Consider the following 23,942-nt stretch of genomic DNA (forward strand, 5'->3'; position numbering starts at 1 on the left):
ATTGACCCTTACTAAAAGGAATATGGTAGGTCTCAAATTAAAATTCTGTAAAGATCCTTAAATTTGTTCATTTTAATCTAAGACATAATCTGGGACCATCTAGGACCACCTCAGATTGATGTAATCTCTAGAATGATTCTAAAGTACTTTAGGTTAATTGGGGCTTGAGTATAACCACATTACTTTAGGATTATAGGATTTATCTCTTGATCCAGGATGTTTCTGTCCTGGTATATTCAGATATTGGAATATTGAAAAATTGATCCATAAAGATCAGTAAGGAAATTAGGCTTGCCGTAGTCAGAACTATAAAGGATTTTAGTTTCCCAGTATCTCTCCCCCCCACCCCACTCTGTTACCCACCTTTGGGACTTACTTTGGATTGTGGATTAAGTTAAAGACCTCAAGCTGATACTATAGAAAGTTTATTAAATTTATAATTTAATTATTATTGTTAAGGTTAGAGCTAGGAAGTAGTTGGCTGTTAAGGATAAAGATAGGAAGTAGCTGTACTAAAAGATCAAAAGAAATATTTTTGGAGGAATGTTTATAAAAAAACAGCTCCAGTTTATAAGAAAAGGAAATATTTACTCAACATATATTTCATTAAGAAAACTTTCATGAGTATTTCAGCCACATAGTAAATAATTGGTTTTTTAAAAATTCTTAATTCAAACCAACCTAGCATTTATAGTAATATCTTGTCATTTTTTATTCATTTCTCTATTCTGTTTTCTGTCTCCCTTCCTTATCTGTTTTCCTAATTTACTTTACCCTCTCATTTCAAGTTCGTTTTCCTTTTTTTCCTTGTCTATATCTCTCTCAGTTTTCTCTATTTTATTCCTCTTTTCTTTTCCATTTATCTTGTGTTTTTCCCTTCTCTTTTCTCCCTTTTTTTGTTCCTTATTACCATGTGGGAGAAGGTCATTGTCTTATTTGATTTCAAAACCTCTTATTCTGTTTCTCTGTCCTCCACCATCTTTCTTGCCTTCCTCTGAGTCTTCACTAATCTTACTTCAAATTTTAGCCTTTTCTTGAGTTAAAAAAATAACCATTTATCTGATTCTCTTGAAGAGGTATTATTTGGTCTTGGTATTTAATGATGCCATATACATAAACTCTCTAACAGTATATTTCCTCCTCAGACACAACTAATATATAATTGTGCTGTGAAGAATTATTTTGTCCATAATGAAAATACAATGACAATGAAAATATCGCATGTTTGTAAATATTCACCAATAGTAGGCTGATCTTAGTATTCAGGTAGTATGTAAATTATACAATTTGCTATTCTTCTCCCCTCTAAGTATTGTAGATCTACAACTTGGGGACAAATTAATTTTTCAATGGCATTCTTCATTTTCTTTATAGTGAATTATGACTTTGTACCAAGCTTTATTGCAAACCTCTCAAACCGAAAGGATTTAAAGTTTATTATTGAGTTTTTAGAACAGCATGGAAAGGAAAGGGAAATAATTTTCCTGAGTGAAGGAACCTAGTTCTGGTAATAATATTTTGATCTGAGACTGTGCTGTGATAAATAACTCTTTCTGTGGAATCTACAAGAAATTAACCCTGGGAGAACCTTGTATATCCCCTAGGTATTAAGTAGTCATTATGACTTTATGTAATCTATTTCTACATAGTGTAATACATAGATTTGAGCAGAACACAAGCTTATCCTAAACTCCTTGTAAAATTTTCTTAAACAGACCAATTTTCAGTGGATAAGATCCATATCAACTCAATCTGGCTTCTATTTATTCCTTCCTCTTCTGGTACTCTGTTGTCTTCCCCCACCTCTTTTTCTATTATGTATTTTAACATTTGTATATAGCAGTAGAAATTTAAAAACCCACTAAAGTATCAGTTTTTCTTAGGATTACTATAGCTGATGAATGGCAAATTGTATTTATCTAGTTCATAGTGTTAATCACAGTAAAAAGTTAGCATGAAACATTTCTAAAATACTAGATTTTTGAAGCTTTGAAGTGTAAATTAGAGGCAACAAGTTGTATGTAGCAAATAAAGTGCTGGGCTTAAGTCAGGTAGACCTAAGTTAAAATACCTGCTTTAGTTCTCCCAGTAGTAAGTTATGTAACCTTGGGCAAGTCATTAAACTAGCTTCTAATAACTTCCTTTTACTTACCTTTAATACTTTTTCATCTCTGAGTTATTTTTCACATGGTCCTCCCTTAATACTCTTTCTTTTAGTCTCCTTTGGAGATTCATCATTCAGTTGTGCAGCTTGGTGGTGTAGTGGAATAGAACATTGCCCCTGGGGTCAGGAGGATCTGAGTTCAGATCCAGCCTTGGACATTTACACTTGCAATGTGACCCTGAGCAATTCACTTAACCCCAATTGCCTTACAAACCTTCCCCCTACCCTCCCCCAAAAAGCAAACAAACAAAAAAAAAGATTCATCATTTAGCAATCACCATTCATGTAATGTCCGCTAACTATAGGTATATTCATGACTTATGGTGTCATAATGGGCCATCTTCTCTTTCCTCTATATATTAACTCACTTGATGATCTCATTAATTTCCATGGGTTCAATTAAAATCTCTATGCAAATATCACCTAAATCTCTATTTCTAGCAAGTTCACTTCAGTTTTTCAGTTCCCCATCACAAACAATATACATTTTGAATGAGATGTCCCTTAGGTAATGCAGATTGATTGTGTCTGAAGTAGAATATATATTGTCCTCATCCTTTTTTCCAAACTTCCCTATTACTGTTTGAGGACATCACAATCCTAGTCATCTTGGTTTGCAACCTTGGTGTCATCCTTGACTCCTTATTCTTATTTACCCCACCTAACCAATAAGTTTCCAAATCTTACAGACTCTATTTCCAGAATTTCTTTTGGATAGGCCTCCTTTCTAATCACATAACCACTTCCTTAGTCTGGGTCCTCATTGCTTTTTTCCTCAACTATTGCAGGATTCTCCTAATTAATTTCCTTGATTAAAATCTTTCTCTATTGTAATCCATTTTCCACACCTCTGTAAGAATTATTTTCCTAAAGGTATCACTATATACGTCCTCTTCTCTCTTCCCCCTCCATAAAAGTCACTGATTTTTATTACATTTAGGATAAAATTAAAACTCCTATTTTTAACATTTAAAATATCAGAGAATATTCAAGTTGACAGGGATGTAAAGGAATTAAAACTTGTGCATTCCCCAATTGATAAATGGTCAAAGTATATAGATAGGCAGTTTTCAGATGAAGAAATTTAAAGCTATCTATAATCATGTGAAAAAATGCTCTTAATCACTATTAATTAGAGAAATGCAAATTAGAACATTTTAGAGATACCACTTCACACTTAACAAATTGACCAATATGATAGAAAAAGAAAATGATAAATCTTGGAGGACTGCACTCTAATGCATTTTTGGTGGAGTTGTGAACTTAACTGGCCATTTTGGACTGCAATTTGGAACTTTGCCCAATGTACAAAAATATTTATAATATCTCTTTTGGTGATGACAAAGAATCGTAAATTGAGGGCAAGCTCATCAATTGGGGAACAGCTGCAAAGGTTATGTTATGTAAATGTAATGGAATACTAATGTTCTTTTCAGAAAAACCTGGAAAGACTGATGAATGAACTGATGCAGAAAAAGAATTATGAAATCTTAATGCAGATCAAAGCATAACATTTTCACTTTATTTTTTTTAATTTTGATTTATTTTGATTTTTTCTCATGGTTTGCCCCTCTGTTCTGATTCTTCTTGCACAACATGGCTAATATGGAAATGATGATGATGTTTATGTCCTTCATTCTCAAAGAAGACTATGACATCAAGGAGGCTATGCCATGGCATAGGGAATTTTGCCTAAGGGTAAATTGGATTTGACTGAGGGAGTGCTTTGCTAAGTCCCCAGCCTTACTTCCTCTTCCAGAGGTATCTGGGTCTATTAGATTGCTTACTGTCTTGGGAAGTTCCAAATTTCCCTCACATGATTTCCCCCCCTTTTTTGATTCTTCTTTCACAAGATGACTAATCTGGAAATATGTTTTTTTTTTCTTTTTGTATAACCTATATCAGATTACAAGCTGTCAAGGGGAGGAGAGGGAGTGAGAAAAATATGGAATTCAAAATCTTATGGAAAAGTGAATGCTGAAAAAGTGAATGCTGAAAACTTTCTTTGCACGTAGTTAGAAAAATAAATTATTTTTTAAAAAAAAGGAGATCTAGATTGATGAAAGGGAAAGCAAATTAGTCCAGATGATTATTTAAATTCTCCTTTTTTTGAGTATTGTATGCATTTTAAAGTGAAGGCAAGTTAGGATTTCTAGTACCACTAAAGACAGTGGTATTTCAAAAAGATATAAAAACCTAGGATTGCCTTTTATATTAACTTGTATTCATTTTGGCAGTATGTAAGTTAATGTGTCTTAATGTCTGGTCAACTAGAATTCAAAATGAAAACAGAATGAATATTCTAATAAAACTATTCTACAAACTACCATAGTTTTAAATATCTTTTCAATACTAAATTGTCTTTGAGTTATTTCTTCTCTCCCTGCCCCCATTTAAGATAGTCAATAATTAGAATAGGGGAAAAACCCTGGAAATTTTTTTGTGTGTTAGCTCATTTTTAAATTTTTATTGACCTTTTTCATAGATCTATTCTATTTAGCAGAATCAAAGTGATATTGGGCAAATACCACTGGACATGAAGTTAAAAATCCTAGTTCTACCATTTAGTATTTGTGAGACCATGATCAAGTCACTTAGTCTACCTATGCCTTAGTTTCCTCTCTTATAAAATGGAAACAATAGTAAGGGGATTTTTTTTGGTGTTTTTTTTTCTTTTTACTCTTTACCATATATGGTTGTTATGAAGGAAGAGTTTTACAAACTTCAAAATTTTATATACATATATATATATATGTATATGTATTAGATTCTTAGAATGGCAAAACTGGGGGTAGTTGTAAGAGATAACTAAAACAACCTCTTCCCAAATATGAACTATTTTATTTTTAGTCAAAGATACTTTTGCAGATGTGGGAGGGTGGTATTAGATTAGTATCAATTAATTGGCAAGCATTTATTTATTGCCTTCCTAAGTGTGTTGGATACTGAGTATACAAAGTATAAAAAATGAAACAGTCCTTACTTTTGAGGAGCAAAGATGCAAAGAAAAGCAGAGATTATCATAGTTATGTCAGTTATGAATTTATAACCTCATCAATCCTTTTTATAGCTTTTAGAGCTCTTTCCTCCCATGTGACCTGGACTTTTAAAAATAGTAATAATTGGGTACCATTCATTTTGTTTTATTTTCATCCCTAATTGATATTATAAAACTTCATTAAGAAATGAATACATAATTTTTAACAAAAATTAAGATTTACTGACAGCTGACATTTATAATTTTGGGGTTGTAAGAGAACATTGCTGACAATGTTACATTTTATATGCATAAGAATTTCTGAGAAAGACCATTGAGTTGTGATCGTGCAACCTAAATATATTTATAATGAATTTGTAGATTTTCTTTCAGATGTTAATAATCATAAAAATTCTTCTCATAAGACAAAATTTGAACTTTGAAGGAACGAAATTTTACTTTTTTTCAGCAAGTATTGCTTTTCTCTAGCTAAAATTTATTCTGATGACAAGACTTCTGTGAGTAGTTATCTAAAAAGATTAAATATGTAAGATTTTGTTAAAAGGTTGTTTGGTCAGTAGGAAAATACGTGATCACTTCTAGTCACTGATTTTAGAAAATAGAGTTTTTAACTTTCTACTATTGTAAAAGACAAAAACTTATACATGCTAGCTGTCAAAGATATTTGTACTCTTTCAGACTTCTGTGTAAGTAAAAAGGTTCAGATTCACTTAGCTGTACAATTCATCTTTGTTTCGCACATAATTACAATTTATTTTAAAACTGACTGTGGGATTTCATCAGTATATGGAGTTCCTCATGAGGCACTGGTTCCACCAATGCAGATTTAGCACCTGCTCCACAGTTTATAATTTTTAAGAACTTCTTTGGCCGTCAGAGGTTAAGTGAAAAATTACATTTAATTGGGCCAAATAATGTTCAATTCAATTTTATGGCATTGAATTATTGTACTTGTGATGGACAAAGGATATTATTTAAATGCAAACCATTCCCCCAGGTAATGGTTTAGAAATGGGAATTACAGAGTTAGGAGTATGTTGATAACCAAAGCGACAGCTCTCCATTGGAAAGCTTGTAGAAGTTTGGGAGGCTGAATTTATGAATTTAAGCACAGGGACTACAAAGAGGAAAGCAAGACATAGCCCTCTTCTCAAGGAATCTACCTTCCAATGAGGAAAGATATCACAAATAGGAGTATCAGCTTCAGTCTGATGAAAAAGTCTCACAGTCTTTAGTAAAAACAAGAAAGTTTATGGTATCGCAACTTCTTTAATGTCATTTTCACTGTTGAAACTATATTTGTTTCTGGTGTCAAATTATTTAGATCATGCCAAAGGACTTAGAGTCCAGAATCTTGTCTCTTTTTTCAATTGCTGGATTCTTTACCTGAAGGGGCAGTTTCCAGGTTATTTCTCCACAAGGGTTTAGTTCTCAGAGGGTGGGAGTGGGAGATGGAATGGGGAGGTCTGAGATGACCCTGAAAGTGGGGCTATTTGATGGTACTGTTGCTATTTCTGGGACCCTTTGCCCTGGAGCTTTGGATTACTTCTATCTAGACTTGAAGGGGAAATAGCTTTTGAGGTGGTTGACTGGCACAATCTTCCTTCTCTTTCTCTGAGATGATTTACTGCTTCAGATAGACTGGTTTGCCTATTAGTTGGAAAGCAATTGATTGATAAATCTTGGGCATGATGATACTTTCTCCATAAGAATTGCTTCCCTGGACAATTACTGCTAGGACTGGAACTAAACAATGCCAGTTTTCTGGGGGATGCTATTGCTAAACTTCTTGGGCTTACCTCCATATTGATGGCAGTTGGTCAGTGGTTGATGTTGATGATGGTCAGTATGGTGAATTAACCTCTTGATAATAATGGCAGCAAGGGAACGTACTGAATAAGTTTGAATTTGAGCTATACTAGTCTTTCTTCTCTAAGCCACAGATATCACAGTGGTACTGTATGATAAATTCAGTGCCATGCCCTAAAAAGTTTACAAATCTATTTGTGAAAATTTATATCCTATTGTTCCCCTCAAAATTAATAATCATGAGTGAATTTCCTTATGCTGTTTATAAAGGAGTTAGTCTTTGTAATTCCTTTGTGAAACATTACATGTAATTACTTTGTGGAAAATTACAAATTTGGATTGCCCCAAATTTGAATTACTCTCTACACTATGTATAGAAAGAGATTCTGGTAGTTAAAGTTAAAAAAATTGGAACACTCTAAATTATATCCTTTGGGACATAATTTTAGGGGATTAATCATCATTTAATGTTTATTTATTCTAACATCTAACAATCAAGATATTTTGGACAATAGTTTATTTGGCAAAAGAAGAACAGCGTGGTGTTACTGTGTATAAGCTGCAGGATGACTAGATAGGTATTTATCTTTGATACATACTGGATGTTTGCTTGTGACCAGCTACTTAACCTCTCAGTGTCCCTATCAACTCTAAGACTGAGTTACAGAACAATTGCTCATCTTCATTTAGAGATGGAGTGTCCTTATCAGCAGACCACATTTTCACCTTCAGTTTATTAAAAGTTACAGAGAAATTAAGACAATACTGTTTATTATATGTTGACTGGATAAAAGTTATTTAACTTGATAGTGCAAAACATTATTAAAGACTCTCTCCACTTGGAATCTCTTCTAAATATGTTAAGATCTTATAAGATTCTATGATAATTGCAGCCATAAAGATAACTGTTAAATAACTGATTATTAATAGCAGGTGAGGTCTAAAAACATAAAAACTAAACCAAACATTTGATTACCAAAGGTGATCACCAATATTGTGGAGTTTGTCTTGGGTAGATTTCAAAGGGAAAGAATTTCTTCATTCTAAATATGAAATCAAGGTTTTGCCAAAAAAAGTGTGAAATGGAAAAATTTTTTTTCATAATATGCTACTTTGCTTTGCTAGTTCAGACTTGATTTTGATGAAGTTTTGAAAATAAAGCAATTAGATTGTGAATTATTTTATTTTGGAAATCCATGGAATGAAATAAAATTCTAAAATGACTTCCAGTCTTATGTAGTCATCTACCATTTTTGCATAAAAAATAGGGAAGTATAGAGAAGGAAGGGGTGATTGCTAATGAATGTGCACTTTATTTAGAATATTTTTAACAGCCTAACTATTGGCATGCTAAATGTGAGCTTTTTGTATAATGATCAATATCTATTTTTGGAAATCTTAATAACATTTATATTGGTGGTTTCAGAATGTTGGGTCAACTCTTCTGTAAGATTTATGGGAGCATGTGGACAAGAATTGCATAGGGTGATAGAGCATAGTTTTCTCCCCCCGTTGAATACAAAGTTCTTGAGCTCAGAGATCTTCAGTGAATATTTTTTTGGATATGTTTCTGTATTCCTTTTTAAATGTTTCATTTAAAGTTTTTGAATTGATATTCATTAATATTAATCTTGTCTTTTTCATTGCTTTCTCCTTCCTTGGTATAGGTATTAGAACTATGTTTCATAAATGTGATATTAAGTGTTTACAATTGAAAATAATTTGTTTGTAATAAGTATTAATTATTACAAGTTTGTAAGAATACACCTATTTGGTCCAAATGTCTCCCACCCTTGATAGTTCTTTTATAAATATTTAAATTAATTTTTTAAAAAAAATGAATTCATTTATCTGTGTTTTGTTGGGTATTTTATATTTTTTTGAATATTCATTTTTAAATTCTCAGTTTTGCTGTAATATATATATCACTTGTTTCACTATTCTTATTTTCTTTTCTATGTATTGTGGTATTGCTTTGTTCACTCTTTATTTTGGAAATTGGTTTTTCTAACCTCTTTTTAATCAGATTAGGAAGGGGATGTATTAATGTTGTTAGCCTTTTCAAAGAAGTAACTTTTAATATTTATCAATTCTATTATATTTATGATTTCCACTATGTTTTCTAATTTTCTAAATTTATTCTTTTGTACTTAGTTTTGGGTATATTTGTTGATTTTCTAATTTTTAAAAATTGAAATCAATTTTAAAAGGTCATTTAATCTTTTTATATTTCATTAATCTATGTTCTCAAGGCTATGATTTTGCCTCTGAATATTACTTTAGCTGCATCCCAGTAATATTAGAATAGGATGCTTCATAATTTTCATTCACACAGTTATTATTCTGAGATTTGTTCCTTGACAAACTGATTATTAAGAAACTCATTATTAAATGTCCATTTAAGAGATGGGCATATCCTTTCTGTTATCTGTATTAATTGCTATTTTTATTATTATCATAGTTTGTGAGATGGGTAACAAGTATTAATGGATAATAGTCTTAATGAGAAAGACCTGGGTTCAAGTTTTGCCTTTGACCCTGAATATATAACAAGCAACTCTCTTATGTGGCAGGTAGATACTGATTTTGGAGAATCCTATATATCAGTGAAATCATAGAACTGTCCTCCATCTATCATCCATTCTTCTAATTCATCTGATTCCTACCTGAGGAAATGGTGTTGCTTTCTGACATAAGGAAAACTTAAAGATTGAGCAAGTTCGGAGGGGAGTTTTTGAACATATTTAGTTTAAGGTACATATGAAGAGATGGGAGTAGTTTAGAGCAAGAGATATAGGATTAGGAATGATTTGCACAGATATAATAATGAAGGCATGGTAGTTCAAGTAGTTGCTTTGTATTCTTATCTTGAGGATTTAGCACTAATAACTCTACATCTGGCCTTAATTATTTTTATTGGAGGTTGGAGGGCTAGAGGGATTTACAAGGAACAACTAATTACCATCTAACTGGTAGTATCAAGTGTATCCTTGATGAAGATGTGAGAAGAGAACAGGTTGGTTTTTGTTAATAATTTTCCATTGCAAACCACATCTTTCACCCTCAGTTTATTAAAAACTACAGAGAAATTAAGACAATGCTGTTTATTATCTGTTGATTGGAAAAAAATCATCTAACTTGATAGAGCAAAGTGGTGTTAAAGTGAGACTCTCTCCACTTGAAGTCTCTTCTACATATGTTAAGATTTTATAAGATTCTATGATAATTGCAGCTGTAAAGATAACTGTTGAATAACTCTGATTTTTAATAGCAGATGAGGTCTAAACACATAAAACCTGAACCAAAAACTAAAGCAAACCAAACATATGATTACCAAAGGTTGATCATCAATATTGTAGAGTTTGTCTTGGGTAGATTGCAAAGGTAAAGAATTTCACTATATAAAGGTACTTGAAATGTTCTAGGTAGATTATTAACCATGAGTATAAAAGGACCTCCTGAAGAGTCATTAGTCAATAATTATGAATTTTCAGAATGCCTACTATGTTCTGGGTACTATGCTAAACATTAGGAATGCAAAGACAAAAATGTAGTGGCTGCCCTTTCCTTTGCTTCTGGAAGAGAGTATATACAGATTTAAGTTTACACTAAGTATATACAGCATATATTCAAGATACTTTTGGTAGGCAATAATGAACCACCAAAGTTTTTTTGATCATGGGTTGGACATAAACAGAGCTTTGAATTTGAATATGACTTTGGTCATGGTGTGCAGGATGAATTGTGTAGGGTAGGTCAATCAGTGATTGTTACAATAGTCCCAGTGAAAAATAATGAACATTTCAATGATAGCTGAATGATATTGGTGGCAGTCAGAAGGAGGCAAAATATGTAAATATTTTCAAGAAGAAACTGAGCTGTTAAGCCTTGACAATTGACCAGATATGAGGAATAAGAAAGAGGGAAGAATCAATAATGACTGAGGTATTGAACCTTGGGTGACTGAGGAAATGGTGTTGTTTTCTGACATAAGGAGAACTTAATGATTGAGCAAGTTGTGAGGAGAGTTTTGAACATATTTAGTTTAAGGTACATATGAAGCGATGGGAGTAGTTTAGAGCTGGAGATATAGGATTAGGAATGATTTGCACAGATATAATAATGAAGGCATGGTAGTTCAAAACATTACCCAGGGATAAACTGTAGAGAGAGGAAAAAAAAAGACGAGACAAAGACAAAGTTATGAAGAGCATTCAAGTTGGGGGCTGGCTGAGGAAAAGGGACCATTAATAGAGATTAAGATGTAGCAGACAGAAAGGAATGCTTCCCTCCCCCTCACATGAAAAGTCCCAAATATGAAAAACATTCATAGCCCATAAATGAAGTTGAACTTCTTTTCATTGAATCTTTACTTCATATTATCAAAGTTATTTTAGTCACATTGACTTAAAGATATGAAAAAAATAATATGGACATAGAATAGAAGTAAATTTAGACTTAAATATTGTAAGACTTCAAAAGCTATAGCATGCCATTTTGATAGTTAAAATGTCATAAAAGTAAATCACTTTCCTGAGTACATAGGTTTTCTGAATGGTTTCCTTTCTAACATGGGAATTATCAGGCAAGAGTTGTTTTTCAGATAGCTAGGCAGATGGTTCTTTCTCTTCATTATGGAGTATGCCAACAAAAAGAGACAGCTACACAAATGTTAATCCCTGAGGAATAGAGAGAACAATCGCTATCAATTGTTTTCTTTCAGACTTCATCCTGATGTCAAAATACTATTTTGGGGATTAATTATTGGAAAAAAATGTTGTTTATAAAATGAGTGAGTATAGATCTTACAAATAAAACTTTGAATAAAATGGTTGAAAATAAAAAACCTGATATGTAACTTGGCAGATAATGAAATATGAGAAATTTGTAGTTTGCATTAGGTCAAGTGTATGTTGCAACATTGTATGAGGATGCTTATGTGCACTTAAAGGAAATAGTTTGTAGCAAAATTGACATGCAATAGGAGAAAATGATTTTGTGCCTGGTTAAGAAATCTGGCAATTTTCTGACCCCTCAATTCTTTGTTAAATGATTTATGGAGATCAAGGGTTTTAAATCTCTTCATTCCTATTTGCATTTCCTTTTATATACAGAGTTGTATAAAGAAGTGCATTCAAAATTATTGAAGTCATTTTGATTGAACTTTACTGTAGGACATTGAGTAAAAGGAAACTTGTTACTTTGGAGTTTTGGAGGAAGTTTTTTTTTTTTTATTGGATTATTCCAAGCATGTTTTTGGTTTTAGATTGTCCAGGGTAACAAGTATAAAAGAATAGAAGTGTGGTAATAGTTTAAGATATTGGAGATGTTAACTTTGTAATTAGCAGAAGAAATAATTTGTGATTGTTTATTTAATGTCAATAGTAAATTTTCCAGATTCTAAGTACAAATGCTTACAATAAATAGAGCAACAGAAACTTAAAGAAAAGTCACTGTTCTAGGATGCTTAAGATTTTTTTTTTTTGCAAGGGAATGAGTTTAAGTAACTTGCCCAAGGTCACACAGTGAGGTAGTTAAGTATATGAGGTTGTTTTTTAATTCAAGCACTCCTGACTCCACCAGGGCCGGTGCTCTATCCACTGTACCAACTAGTAAGCTATTCTTACGATTCTTTAAAGAAGAGAACTAAGATGTTCTCTCACAGGATTATTTTCTTTTAACTCCTTCAAAGTCATTTGTTGGTGTGATGTAAGGGACCCTGACCTTGGTGCCTGGAGAAAACCAGACTGTGGAACCTCCCTGGGGGGGGGGGTGACCTAACCTTTCTGAGCCTCAGTTTCTTTTTCAATAAAATGGGGATAATAATACTTGTATTAATTACCAGACAGGGTTGCTCTGATCAAAACACATTATAAGATTTAAAGATGTATGTTCTATCAATTGTACTCCTTGCATGTGGGCTGAATTCTTGGACATTGCCGCCACCCTGGTGTGGACTTTCATTATCTCAAGCCTGGACCTTTGCATTAGTTTTCTGGTTGGTCTTCTATCTTAAGTAAATCCCCTCTACAGTTCCTCCTCCACTTGATTTTTTTTTAATTTTAAATTTTATTTTTTCCAGTTACTTATAAATATATATTTCAACATTGATTTTCTGTAAGGTTTTAAGTTTCACATTTTCCCATTTTTCTTTCTTTTCTCCTCCCCTTGCCTTGACAGCTAGGTTATACATGTACAGTTTTGTTAAACTTTTCCATATTAGTCATATTGTGAAAGAAGAATCAGAACAAAAGGAAAAAAAACATGAGAAAGAAAAAAATCTAAAACAAATTTTAAAAAGTGAAAACACTATGCTGTGGTCTACAATCAGACTCCATAGTTCTTTCTCTGAATGTGGATGGCATTTTTACCACAAGTCTTTTAAAATCATCTTTGATGATCATCCTGCTGAGAAGATCTAAATCTATCATAGTTGATCATCACACAGTGTGGTTATTAATGCCTCCACTCGACTTTTAAGGAATCTTCCTAAAGTATATGTCAGACCATGTCACCCTCTCATTCAATAAACTTTAGTGCCTCCTTGTTTCCTGTAGGATCAAATATGAAATCCTCTGTTTGACTTTTAAATCCTATAGAATTTAGCCCCTTCCTTTCCAGGCTTCCTGGAGCCTGTACTCCTCCATCTACTCTAAAGTGCCTACTCTTTCTTGTACTAAACACACACTCACTTTCACTAGTTGTCCCCCCTACTTGAAATGTTCTGCCTCCTGGCTTCTGTGAAATCGCAGCTGAAGTCTCACTGGTCTCCCCTAATTTTAGTATTTTCTGTCTGAGATCATCTCCAGCTTATCCTGCTTTTTTGTCTGCCCAATGTCTCTCCTATTAGACTGAGAACTCTTTGGGGGTAGGAACTGGTTTTTTTTTTTAATTTTAATATTTCTTTTTGTCCTTGGCACACAGACCCTGCTTAATAAATATTTCTTGACTTGATTCGATTTATTATTATTTGGACACTAAGCTTTATGTGTCAAAGGACCAGGAACCAAGATTCCTGATCCATGCACTACTCCTGACCTGTTTGGCTTGCTTCTATATCCATCTTCCTCCTCTCCCCGCATAACATCACTATTCATGAAGTGGTGGCAGCTGCAAGTCTGGGGTCAGTGCAAGAGGCAGGGAATTGGCTAATAGTAAGGATCAAAAGAGAGAAGACATTATAAAGTTGGACTCAAAGTAAACACTATATAAATGTTGAGTTATTATTTCTTATTATTAGTATTTAATAGTCAGTATTAGGTAGGAAGCAAGGTAGGAAATACTCTATGAGTTGGATGATCAGGATTTTTACCTTTCCACATTTGTTTTGGTACTGAGTGATCCAAATGTGTAACTTTATGTCATCAGTACTAATAAATACACACACAAACACACACACATGTTGCAGTATGGTAACTAAAGGATTTATGAAAATTATTCCTTGCCTTAGTTTTAATACTCTTGTAAACATAAATTGAAAAAAATTATTTGCATTTAAAACTTAGTTTATTATGTAGTATTTCAATTTTAAAAAGAAATATTTTAAAAAGTTGCATAAGATAAATGGTTGACTATAAACTTGATTTAATTCAATTGTGTCTGTATGAAGCCCTATCACAATAAACTTATTGTGGTTTTAGAAAATGGCATTGAATTCCATTTCTTTTTTTATTATTAATCATACTTTTTCTGCTTTTTGATAAGAAAAATATTACTCTGAGTAAGTGATTTGGAATATCTGCAGTAAGAGAGGAGTTAAAAATCTTATTAGCATTATCTAATATGAGTGAAGAACCTGTAAGTTAAAAATCAAAAAATTGGTTAAAATTGAAATACAGTAGTCCCACTTGCTTAATGTTCATCTATTATTCTTTATATCAGTTTCAGTCAACCCCAGGAACCTTTATTAATAGATATTTATTGAATATCTACAATGTAATGATATTGAGGAGTAGGCTTTTGTTACGAATTGCCTCATCATAAACTCGTGTCTTTCCAGCTTAGGGAGATGCTGTCCTGATATTATTTAGGTGGGGATTCTTTTTTTTTCTTTCTGCCTTAAACTGTGGGGTAGTCAGGTGGCACAGTGAATAGAGCACTGGGCTTGTAGTCAGGCGGATAGAAGTTCAAATCCAGCCTCAGACACTTGCCACTTAATAGCTATGTGACCTTGGGCAACCCACTTAATCCTGATTGCCTTACATCTAGGACCTTCTCCAGTCATCCTGATTCATATCTGACTACTGGATCCAAATAGCTCTGGAGGGAAAAATGAGGCTGATCACTTAGCACAGCACCCTCTCACTTAGATCCAATTCATGTGCTTGTCATGGTATCACCTCCCTTGATGTTGTGTTCTTCTTCAAAATGAAGGACAAGTATTATTAAATTGTAAATGCATACTAATGTTCATAACCCTAAAATATATAAATGTGTTTTAACTATAAGTAAATCTACCATTTGAAAGTTTCAAATTGTGTAAGTAAATTATTCACAATAAATATTTTAAAATTCATATTACAAAAAGTTTCTGCACATTATAAAAATTGGAATTTGAATCTTTACTTACTGTCATCCAGTTTACTATGTTATAAAGGCCTTTTAGATGCCCGTTTTATTTTTATGCATGATTTAGGGACACATGGATTATCTGTGTAACTGCCCCAGTTCTCCTCTTTGCTTGGGCTTTAGAGACCTGTCCTTAAAGTATATAATATTATTATTTTTGTGTCACTTTTAGTTATGGAAAGTATCTTGTAAACCAATTCTTTAAAACTTCATGGACAATTAATTATGTGACCAAGAAAAATAATTTCCCTTAGGCTAATTGCACAAATTAGTGTAGCCCTAAAAGGTTAATGACTGTCAAGCATCTTTGATGCATAGAGTCCATTAAAAGCTAGTACTATTTGAATAATTTGAACAACCAGATTAGTCTTTATTGGATAAATTTGTCTGACCTGAAGGATAAACAGTAAACAGTGCCCTTTTTATGTTTCAGATAAATATTTTTAGCTGGGAGGTAAATTAAATAAGTCATTATTATAAGCCATAATATATATATATCCTCATATTTATTTCCTATTATAAATGTGACCTTTGGATCTTTTATTATGTTTACTTTGCTTTGTTGTCTACAAATAATAATTAGGAGGTTATAAAGAAAATTGAATTTATTTGATGGTTTAAAAAGTAAGTCAAACTCATTTTAGGGGTAAGGGGAGTATGTTGGGAGAATTGAATTACTTGGTAATTGTGACTTCCTAGACTGCTTTTGAAGACTGTAAAGAGATAAAAGTTTATCTGAGTATATAGAATAGCTATTTTCATAAGTCTGCCTCCTCCCATGTTTCCTTGATTTTTTTATTGTTCTAATTTACATTTTTTTATTTACACATTACTAGTCTTGTTATGAGTAAACATAATTCCCCCTCCCTCTCAGAAAAATAAAAAATTTCATGAAAAATAAAGTGAAAGAGAAAAAAAAGTGCTTCAGTCTGTGTTTAGATACCATCAGCTTTGTCTCTGGGGTGGATTGCATTCTTTATCATAAGTCCATCAGATAGAAGTTACTTCCGTATTTTTTCCACAGTTGCTATTACTGAGTGTAGTTCCTCCATTCATTCCTCCCCACTCCCATTTATTTTATTTTCTCTCTCCTGGCAACTACCTGGCCCCATGGTCCTGGACAGGTCACCCAATCTCACCACCTTGCAAAAAGTAAAAAAGAAAATGCATTGTATCTGACTACCCTCTCCCTGATCTACCCTCTCTTCTATCACCCACACTCTCCCTTCCCTCCTCCTGTCCTCTTTCTCCACATTCCTTCCTCTCCTTTTTCCTCTAGGGTAAAAGATTTCTATACCCTTCTGAGTGTGTATGTTATTTCCTCTCTGAGCCAGTTCCCATGATAATGAAGGCTCCCTCATTCCCCTTCACCTTCTCCCCTTCCATTCCATTGCAAAAGCTTTTTTCTGGACTCTTTTTATGTCAAATACTTTAGCCCATTCTACCTCTCCTTTATCTCCCAGTACATTCCTTTTTCACCTATCTTTACAATATAATATACACTTGTGCCTTGTCTAAATTTGCTCCTTCTAATTGCTCTATTAAATAATAAGGTTCATGTGAGTATTATTATCATCTTCCCATGCAGGAATACAAGCAGTTCATCGTCATTAAGTCTCTCATAATTTACCCTTCTTGTGCACCCTCTCTATGCTTCACCTGAGTCCTGTACTTGGAGATCAAACTTTCTATTCAGCTCTGGTCGTTTCAACAGGAACATTTGAAATCCCCCTATTTCACTAGATGCCCATGTTTTCCCCAGGAAGAGGATATTCAATGTCGTTACGTAGTTGATTCTTAGTTGCATTCCAAGATCTTTTGCCTTCCAGAATATCATATTCCAAGCCCTATGAACACTTGATGGGGATGCTGCTCAGTCCTGAGTGATCCTGACTGCACCTCCATGATATTTGAATTTTTTTTCTGGCTACTTGTAATATTATCTCTTTGACTTGGGAGCTCTGGAACTTGGCTATAATATTCCTAGGGGTTATTTTCTTTTGGATCTCTTCAGGAAGAGATTGGTGGATTCCTTCAGTTTCTATTTTTCCCTCTGCTTCTAGGATATCAGGGCAATTTTCTTGTAGGAATTCTTTAAGAATGAAGTCAAGATCATGGAACACTATTGTTCTATTAGAAACCAGGAGGGATGGGAATTCAAGGAAGCCTGGAGGGATTTGCATGAACTGATGCTGAGTGAGATGAGCAGGACCAGAAAAACACTGTACACCCTAACAGCAACATGGGGGTGATGATCAACCTTGATGGACTTGCTCATTCCATCAGTGCAACAGTCAGGGACAATTTGGGGCTCTCTGCAATGGAGAATGCCATCTGTATCCAGATAAAGAGCCATGGAGTTTGAAAAAAAGACCAAGGACTATTACCTTTAATTTAGAAAAAAACCTGATATCTTGTAAACCTGTAATCTTGCTATCTCTTATACTTTATTTTACTTCCTTAAGGATATGATTTCTCTACCATCGCATTCAATTTGTATCAGTGTATACCATGTAAACAATGTAAAGACTGGCAAATTGCTTTCTGTGGGGGTGGGGGGAGGGAAGCAAGAATGGGGGAAAATTGTAAAACTCAAAACAAATAAAATCTTTAAAAGTTAAAAAATAGAATGAAGTCAAGGCTCTTTTTCTGATCATGATTTTCAGTAGCCCAGTAATTTTAAAATTATCATGGTCAGTTGTTTCTCCAATGAGATATTTCATGTTTTCTTCTAGCTTTTCATTCTTTTGGTATTATTTCATTGTTTCTTGATTTTTTTAGGTTTTTGCAAGGCAAATGGGGTTAAGTGGCTTGCTCAAGGCCACACAGCTAGGTAATTATCAAGTGTCTGAGACCGGATTTGAACCCAGGTACTCCTGATTCCAGGGCCGGTGCTTTTTCCACTGCACCACTTAGCTGCCCCGTTTCTTGATTTCTTGCAAAATCATTGGTTTCTTTTAGCTCCATTCTACATTTGAAGGAGCTGTTTTCCTCAGAGAGCTTTCTTATCTCCTTTTCCATCTGGTCAATTATACTTTTTAAGATATTCTTCTCATTAGCTTTTTGGACTGCTTTTTTCCCCCCATGTGATCTAAACAGGTTTTTTACATATTATTTCTTCAGTATTTTTTTTTTTTTGTATCGCCTTCACTAAGTTGCTAACTTGGTTTTCATGTTTTTTCTGCATCTCTCTTCCTTTCTCTTCCCAATTTTTCCTCTACCTTTCCTCTAACTTTCCTCTTATGGGATTTTCAAGATCTTTTTTGAGCTCTGCCACTGCCTGAACCCAATTCCTATTATTTTGGAGATTTGCATACAGAAGCTTGGACTTTGTCATCTTCTGAGTCTGTGTTTTGATCCTCCATGGGACCAAAGTAATTGTCTATGGTCAGGTTCCTTTTTCTCTGTTTGCTCATTTCCTCAGCTTGAGACCTGGTTTTATGGTGCTTCCTGAGCTATTGAATGTTATTGGAACACCCCTGAAAGGACCTCAGTTCCTTCAAGGTCTTATGAGAGGCTCTGACTGCTCTTCTGGCCCATGCTCTGATCTGAGGTGACCACAAGCTCCCCTCTTCCCTGGAGCTGTGAGGAAGGTCCCTGCTGTATGACAGTATGGGCCCCCAGACTGCTACCTGGATCTGAGCATGACCAAAGCACCAGAGTTCTGTCCTGGGGTCAGAGGAGAGACCTTGACTGTCTTCCCCCACCCCTTTACCTTCCCTGGGCTGAATGCTCTGGAAACAGCTGCCCGGCAGCTCCCTGCTAGATGGCTTTGTGGATTTGCTTTGGTTTCCTGGGATCTGGGCTGCTGAGGGCCATGCTGGCCTGGGCTCCTTGCCCAATTTGGCAGAGGTTTCCCTGCTGATTTTCCAAGTTGTACTTGGTGTTCCCTGGGTTGGCAGGTCAGGAAACTGCTTCTGTTGCCAGGAGTTGGGGCTACTAGGGACCGAGGAGACTGTTAAGCTATTTCCAGAGGGCTGGAGTGACTTTACTCCAGCACGGTGATCCTGGCTGCGCTGCTGCTCCCTCCAACCCCATGGAAACGAACCTTCCCATGATCTTTCAGGTTACCTTGGGCTGGAGAATTAATTATCTCACTGGGTCTTTTTGTGGGTTCTGTCTCTTTTTTTTTCTTTTTTAGGTTTTTGCAAGGCAAATGGGGTTAAGTGGCTTGCCCAAGGCCACACAGCTAGGTAATTATTAAGTGTCTGAGACTGGATATGAACCCAGGTACTCCTGACTCCAAGGCCAGTGCTTTAATCCATTACGCCACCTAGCTGCCCGTTCTGTCTCTTAAAAATTTAGTGAGAGTCATAATTTTAAGGTTTGCAAAATATTTGGAAGAGAGCTCCTGGGACGTCCTGTCCTTATGCCATAGTCTTGGCTCCACTCCCCTGGGTTCCTTGCTTTAGTGAGACAATTTCTAGAGGCAGCTAGTGAGGTGCAGTAGATAAAATGCAAGTCCTGAGTTCAAATTCAGCCATATAGACACTTACTAGCTATGTGACTCTGGGCAAGTCACATTACTGCTATCTGCCTCACTTTCCTCATCTTTAAAATGGTAATAATAATAATAATATCACATATCTCACAAGTTTGTTGTGAGGATCAATAAAATTAATTCCATTAACACAGTGACAGGCACATAGGGTACTTAAAAGCTTGGCCCCTACCAACATTTATGCATGTTTGGAGGTAGTCATTTTACACTTTGCTTAAAAGTCTTCAATTACTTTTCTCTTCTGTGTAAAAATCAAACTGTAATCTAACATTACCTTTTCCCACAAGCATTCTTTTAAAAATAAATTTTAACCTTTATTTTAAATTTTTCATTGCTTATAATTAATGTTCTCTCTTATTTAAGGCATCACACACTCACAATAAATGGTCTCAGTCAAGATACTTAGCTAAAAAGTTAGGGGTGTGTGATGCCATTAGAAGTTTGAGGAGACAACATTTTATTATTTGCATTATTCCAAATTAATTTTCAAAATAGGTGTATCATTTCACAGCTTCATCATCAAGGCATTATCTCTTATTAGTTTCATTTATGTACTCTATATTTTAGCCAACCTGATTTATTTTTCCAAGCATACCTTGTGCTTTCCCATCTCCTTGTTTTCCTCATTTCCTCATGCTGTACTCTATCTCTGCAGTGCCAACTCTCTGAAAATGAGTACCTACCCTTTAAAGTCCAATTCTTTCTTCTCTTCTCTCTCTCTCTCTCTCTCTCTCTCTCTCTCTCTCTTTTTCCTTCTTCCTCCTTTCTCCTTCCTTCCTTCCTTCCTTCCTTCCTTCCTTCCTTCCTTCCTTCCTTCCTTCCTTCCTTCCTTCCTTCCTTCCTTCCTTCCTGTCTTTCTCTCTCTTTCCTTCTTTCTTTTCTCCTCCTCCTCCTTCTTCTTTCTTCTTTCTTCTTTCAGGATATGTCTCCTACTTCTTAGTAATTATTTTCCTTTCCCCTAACATCAAACATCATCTTGTACCTACTAAAATGTATATTATTTTGTATTATAGTTGACTACATTTGTAACTTATCACTCTACTAGATTACAATATCCATTAGAGTGAGGATTGCATTTAAGCTCAACTTTCTGTTGACTTTAAAGCTTCTCACAGTACCCTGGATTTACAGTCTTAAGGACTTAGGTTCAAATCCTATCTTAGTCATTTTATTCTCAGGAGGTGATAAGACTTGGGAAAATCCCTTTGGATCTTATTTTTCCCTTCTGTAAAATGAGGTCTTGGTTTAGATGACTGCTGACATCATTTTATACTTTAGTACTCAATGAATCGAAAGTTTTAAGATTTCAACTATTTACTAATAAGCTTTATAAGTTTGTAAAATTAGAGCTCATGCATTTTAAGGGTAATATTTTACACTAATTAAATCATTTATTATAGGCAGAAACCCTATCTTTTATGAATTGGAGAAAGTAGAGAGCAATTAAGAGGCTACTTAGGTTAGAGGTACTTTAAACCTGAACTTGGATTATGGTTATATGAATAAAAAGAAGATAGCAGATTTGAGACATGTTGTGGTGATTGAAATGACAAGATTTAAAAACTGATTGGATATGTGATGTGAAGAGAGTTATTTGGAAAAATTAGTTGCCCTCATTGAGCCTCATTTTCCATTTATCTATAAAATGGGGTCCTTTGCCATTTTGATTGCAAAATCTCTTTAAGCCTTGCAATTCAGTAATTTTTTTGAAATCTGTAATTTAGAGATACTGTCACCAAATGTCCACAAGCTGGAGACCATGGCAATCAAGATTCTCAAGGATGAATTTTCCATTTTTAGAGTCATAGCGTTTTGGAACTGGAATGGACTTTAGAGATAATTTAATCCTATTCCTTTATTTTATTAATGAGAGAACTAAGGATCACAGAATTTAAGTGAGCTAAAATATAACTATTAAATATCTAAAATTAAACAACATCTACCAAACTTCGCCTATTTGAGAATTGTTTTTTTTTAAATTTTCTTGTCTTAATTTTAACTTTATTACCTTAGCATAAATTTTAGATTTGAGTGTCCAACTTTTAGGTCAGTTCAATGTCATTTTTTAAATTGAGTTTTATTATTACTTGAAGTTTTCATTTCCTTGGGTTTTTTTTTTTTTTGGCAAGGCAATAGGGTTAAGTGACTTGCCCAAGATTACACAGCAAATTAATTAAGTCTGAGGCCCACTTTGAACTCAGGTCCTCCTGACTCCAGGGCTGGTGTGCTATCCACTGTGCCACCTAGCTGCCCCCAGTCCAGTGACTTGAGTACTTTGTATATTTCTTATTGGCAAGTAATTTTTTTTCACTCTCAGCTGCAGGAAGTTTGTTCAGTCTATTTAGGTTCTTTGAATTAAGTAAAGGGAAGGTTTCACTGTGCCCTTTTAGTATCCTTAAATTCAATCACCACTTTATTTAGTCACAGCAGGATAAAAAATAAATTCAGGAGCAATATGATGTTTCTAGAACTATAAAAATCTGCACACTTTTCTTCCAGTCAGAAGATACTTTTGCTATCATTCAGAGAGAGAAATAAAATCTCTCCTTTTTCTTTCTCATTTCAGGAGCTGGCTTCAGTTATTTTACATATCACAGTAAGTGTTGTATAATACATTAAACTGCTTTTATTGTTCTTTCTTCTCCCTTCCTTCCTTTTGCATCCTTCTTCTATCTCTTAAGTTGGTAGCATGGTTTCATGTTTAACACTCAGTTGTTCTTCAATTTTTTGATCTCAAGACCCTGTTAAACTCTTGATGATAAGAATTTTTGTTTATTTGGCCTATATGTATTTATATTTACCATATTAGAAATTAAGACGGGGGCGGCTAGGTGGCGCAGTGGATAAAGCACCAGCTCTGGAGTCAGGAGTACCTGGGTTCAAATCCGGTCTCAAACACTTAATAATTACCTAGCTGTGTGGTCTTGGGCAAGCCACTTAACCCATTTTGCCTTGTAAAAAAAAAAAAAAGCAAAAACAAATAAAAAAAATTAAGGCTGATCATTAAAATATTTATTAATTTATTTAAAGCTACAATAAACATATTATATGTTAACATAAATAACTTGTTTATAAAAATAGCTATCATTTTAAAAGCAAAAAAATTTTGGAAATATTTTTAAAGTCTTAATTTAACTGAATTCTCTCTGCTTTGGTATTCGATCTACTGTATTATATTCTGTTATATTGTTTTGGTTGAAGCATATGAAGAAAATCTAACCTCAGAAAAGTAGTTGGAAATTATGTAATAGTCAGATTTCAACTTAGTAAAATTATGAATATGACTTTTTACTTGCAGGTCCTCTTAAAGTGTCTTAGGATACCTTTAGGGGATATTGTGGTTACATTTTAATCTAGTTTACAAGACCCTTGTGTTAATATTGATACTTGCATTGAGGTTTAATTAGATTGGTCCTGAGACTAGTTTAACCTATTAGAGCAGGAAAAAAAAAACTCAGAGATTTCAGTCTTAGATAATAGAAAGGAATTCTATGCCACTAGGTAGGGCATGACTTCTGGAACTCAAGTCTCAGATCAGAGTAGTTGTTCCAAGGAGGGCGTATAGGGCAGTGGCAGGGCAAGTGACAGGATGATTTGGAAAACCCTGCATTGTTGGTGGTGGATAACCTTTTTTACTGATTTCCAAGCTGTTCAGTGGGTTTGAAGTGGTCTTGAGATAAGAGGTGAAGATTTACGAGTCTTGTGTTTGCCTCCTTGAATTCCAAACCCTTTGGAAAAGAGCTGCTCCTGCTGTTTACTCTCATTCTTATTGCTTCCCCAAGACATATGTGTCTGCTATTACAGAACTTTACTTTCTGTAGTTACATCAGAACCTGATATGAGCCTGCCTTATTTATTTGAGAATGGAGTGAGAGAAGAGTTTGAGGGAACTCATGTCTCTG

The 23,942-nt window shown here is 34.2% G+C and overlaps 1 protein-coding gene across 4 annotated transcripts in view; it reads left to right on the plus strand.

Annotated features, from left to right (window-relative positions):
* SDK1 (sidekick cell adhesion molecule 1) overlaps positions 1-23,942 on the plus strand; it is a 1,240,677-nt gene that overhangs the window by 99,597 nt on the left and 1,117,138 nt on the right. For 3 of the 4 annotated variants that reach the window (XM_074200552.1, XM_074200555.1, XM_074200554.1), the window contains exon 2: positions 22,607-22,636. The exons of the other annotated variant lie outside the window; for it this stretch is intronic. In XM_074200552.1, coding sequence (XP_074056653.1) covers positions 22,607-22,636 — 30 coding nt within the window. The remainder of the gene's footprint in view (positions 1-22,606; positions 22,637-23,942) is intronic. 4 annotated transcript variants of the gene reach the window in all.

Source organism: Macrotis lagotis, chromosome X (assembly GCF_037893015.1).
Source record: "Macrotis lagotis isolate mMagLag1 chromosome X, bilby.v1.9.chrom.fasta, whole genome shotgun sequence".
In the NCBI taxonomy this organism is placed as follows: domain Eukaryota; kingdom Metazoa; phylum Chordata; class Mammalia; order Peramelemorphia; family Peramelidae; genus Macrotis; species Macrotis lagotis.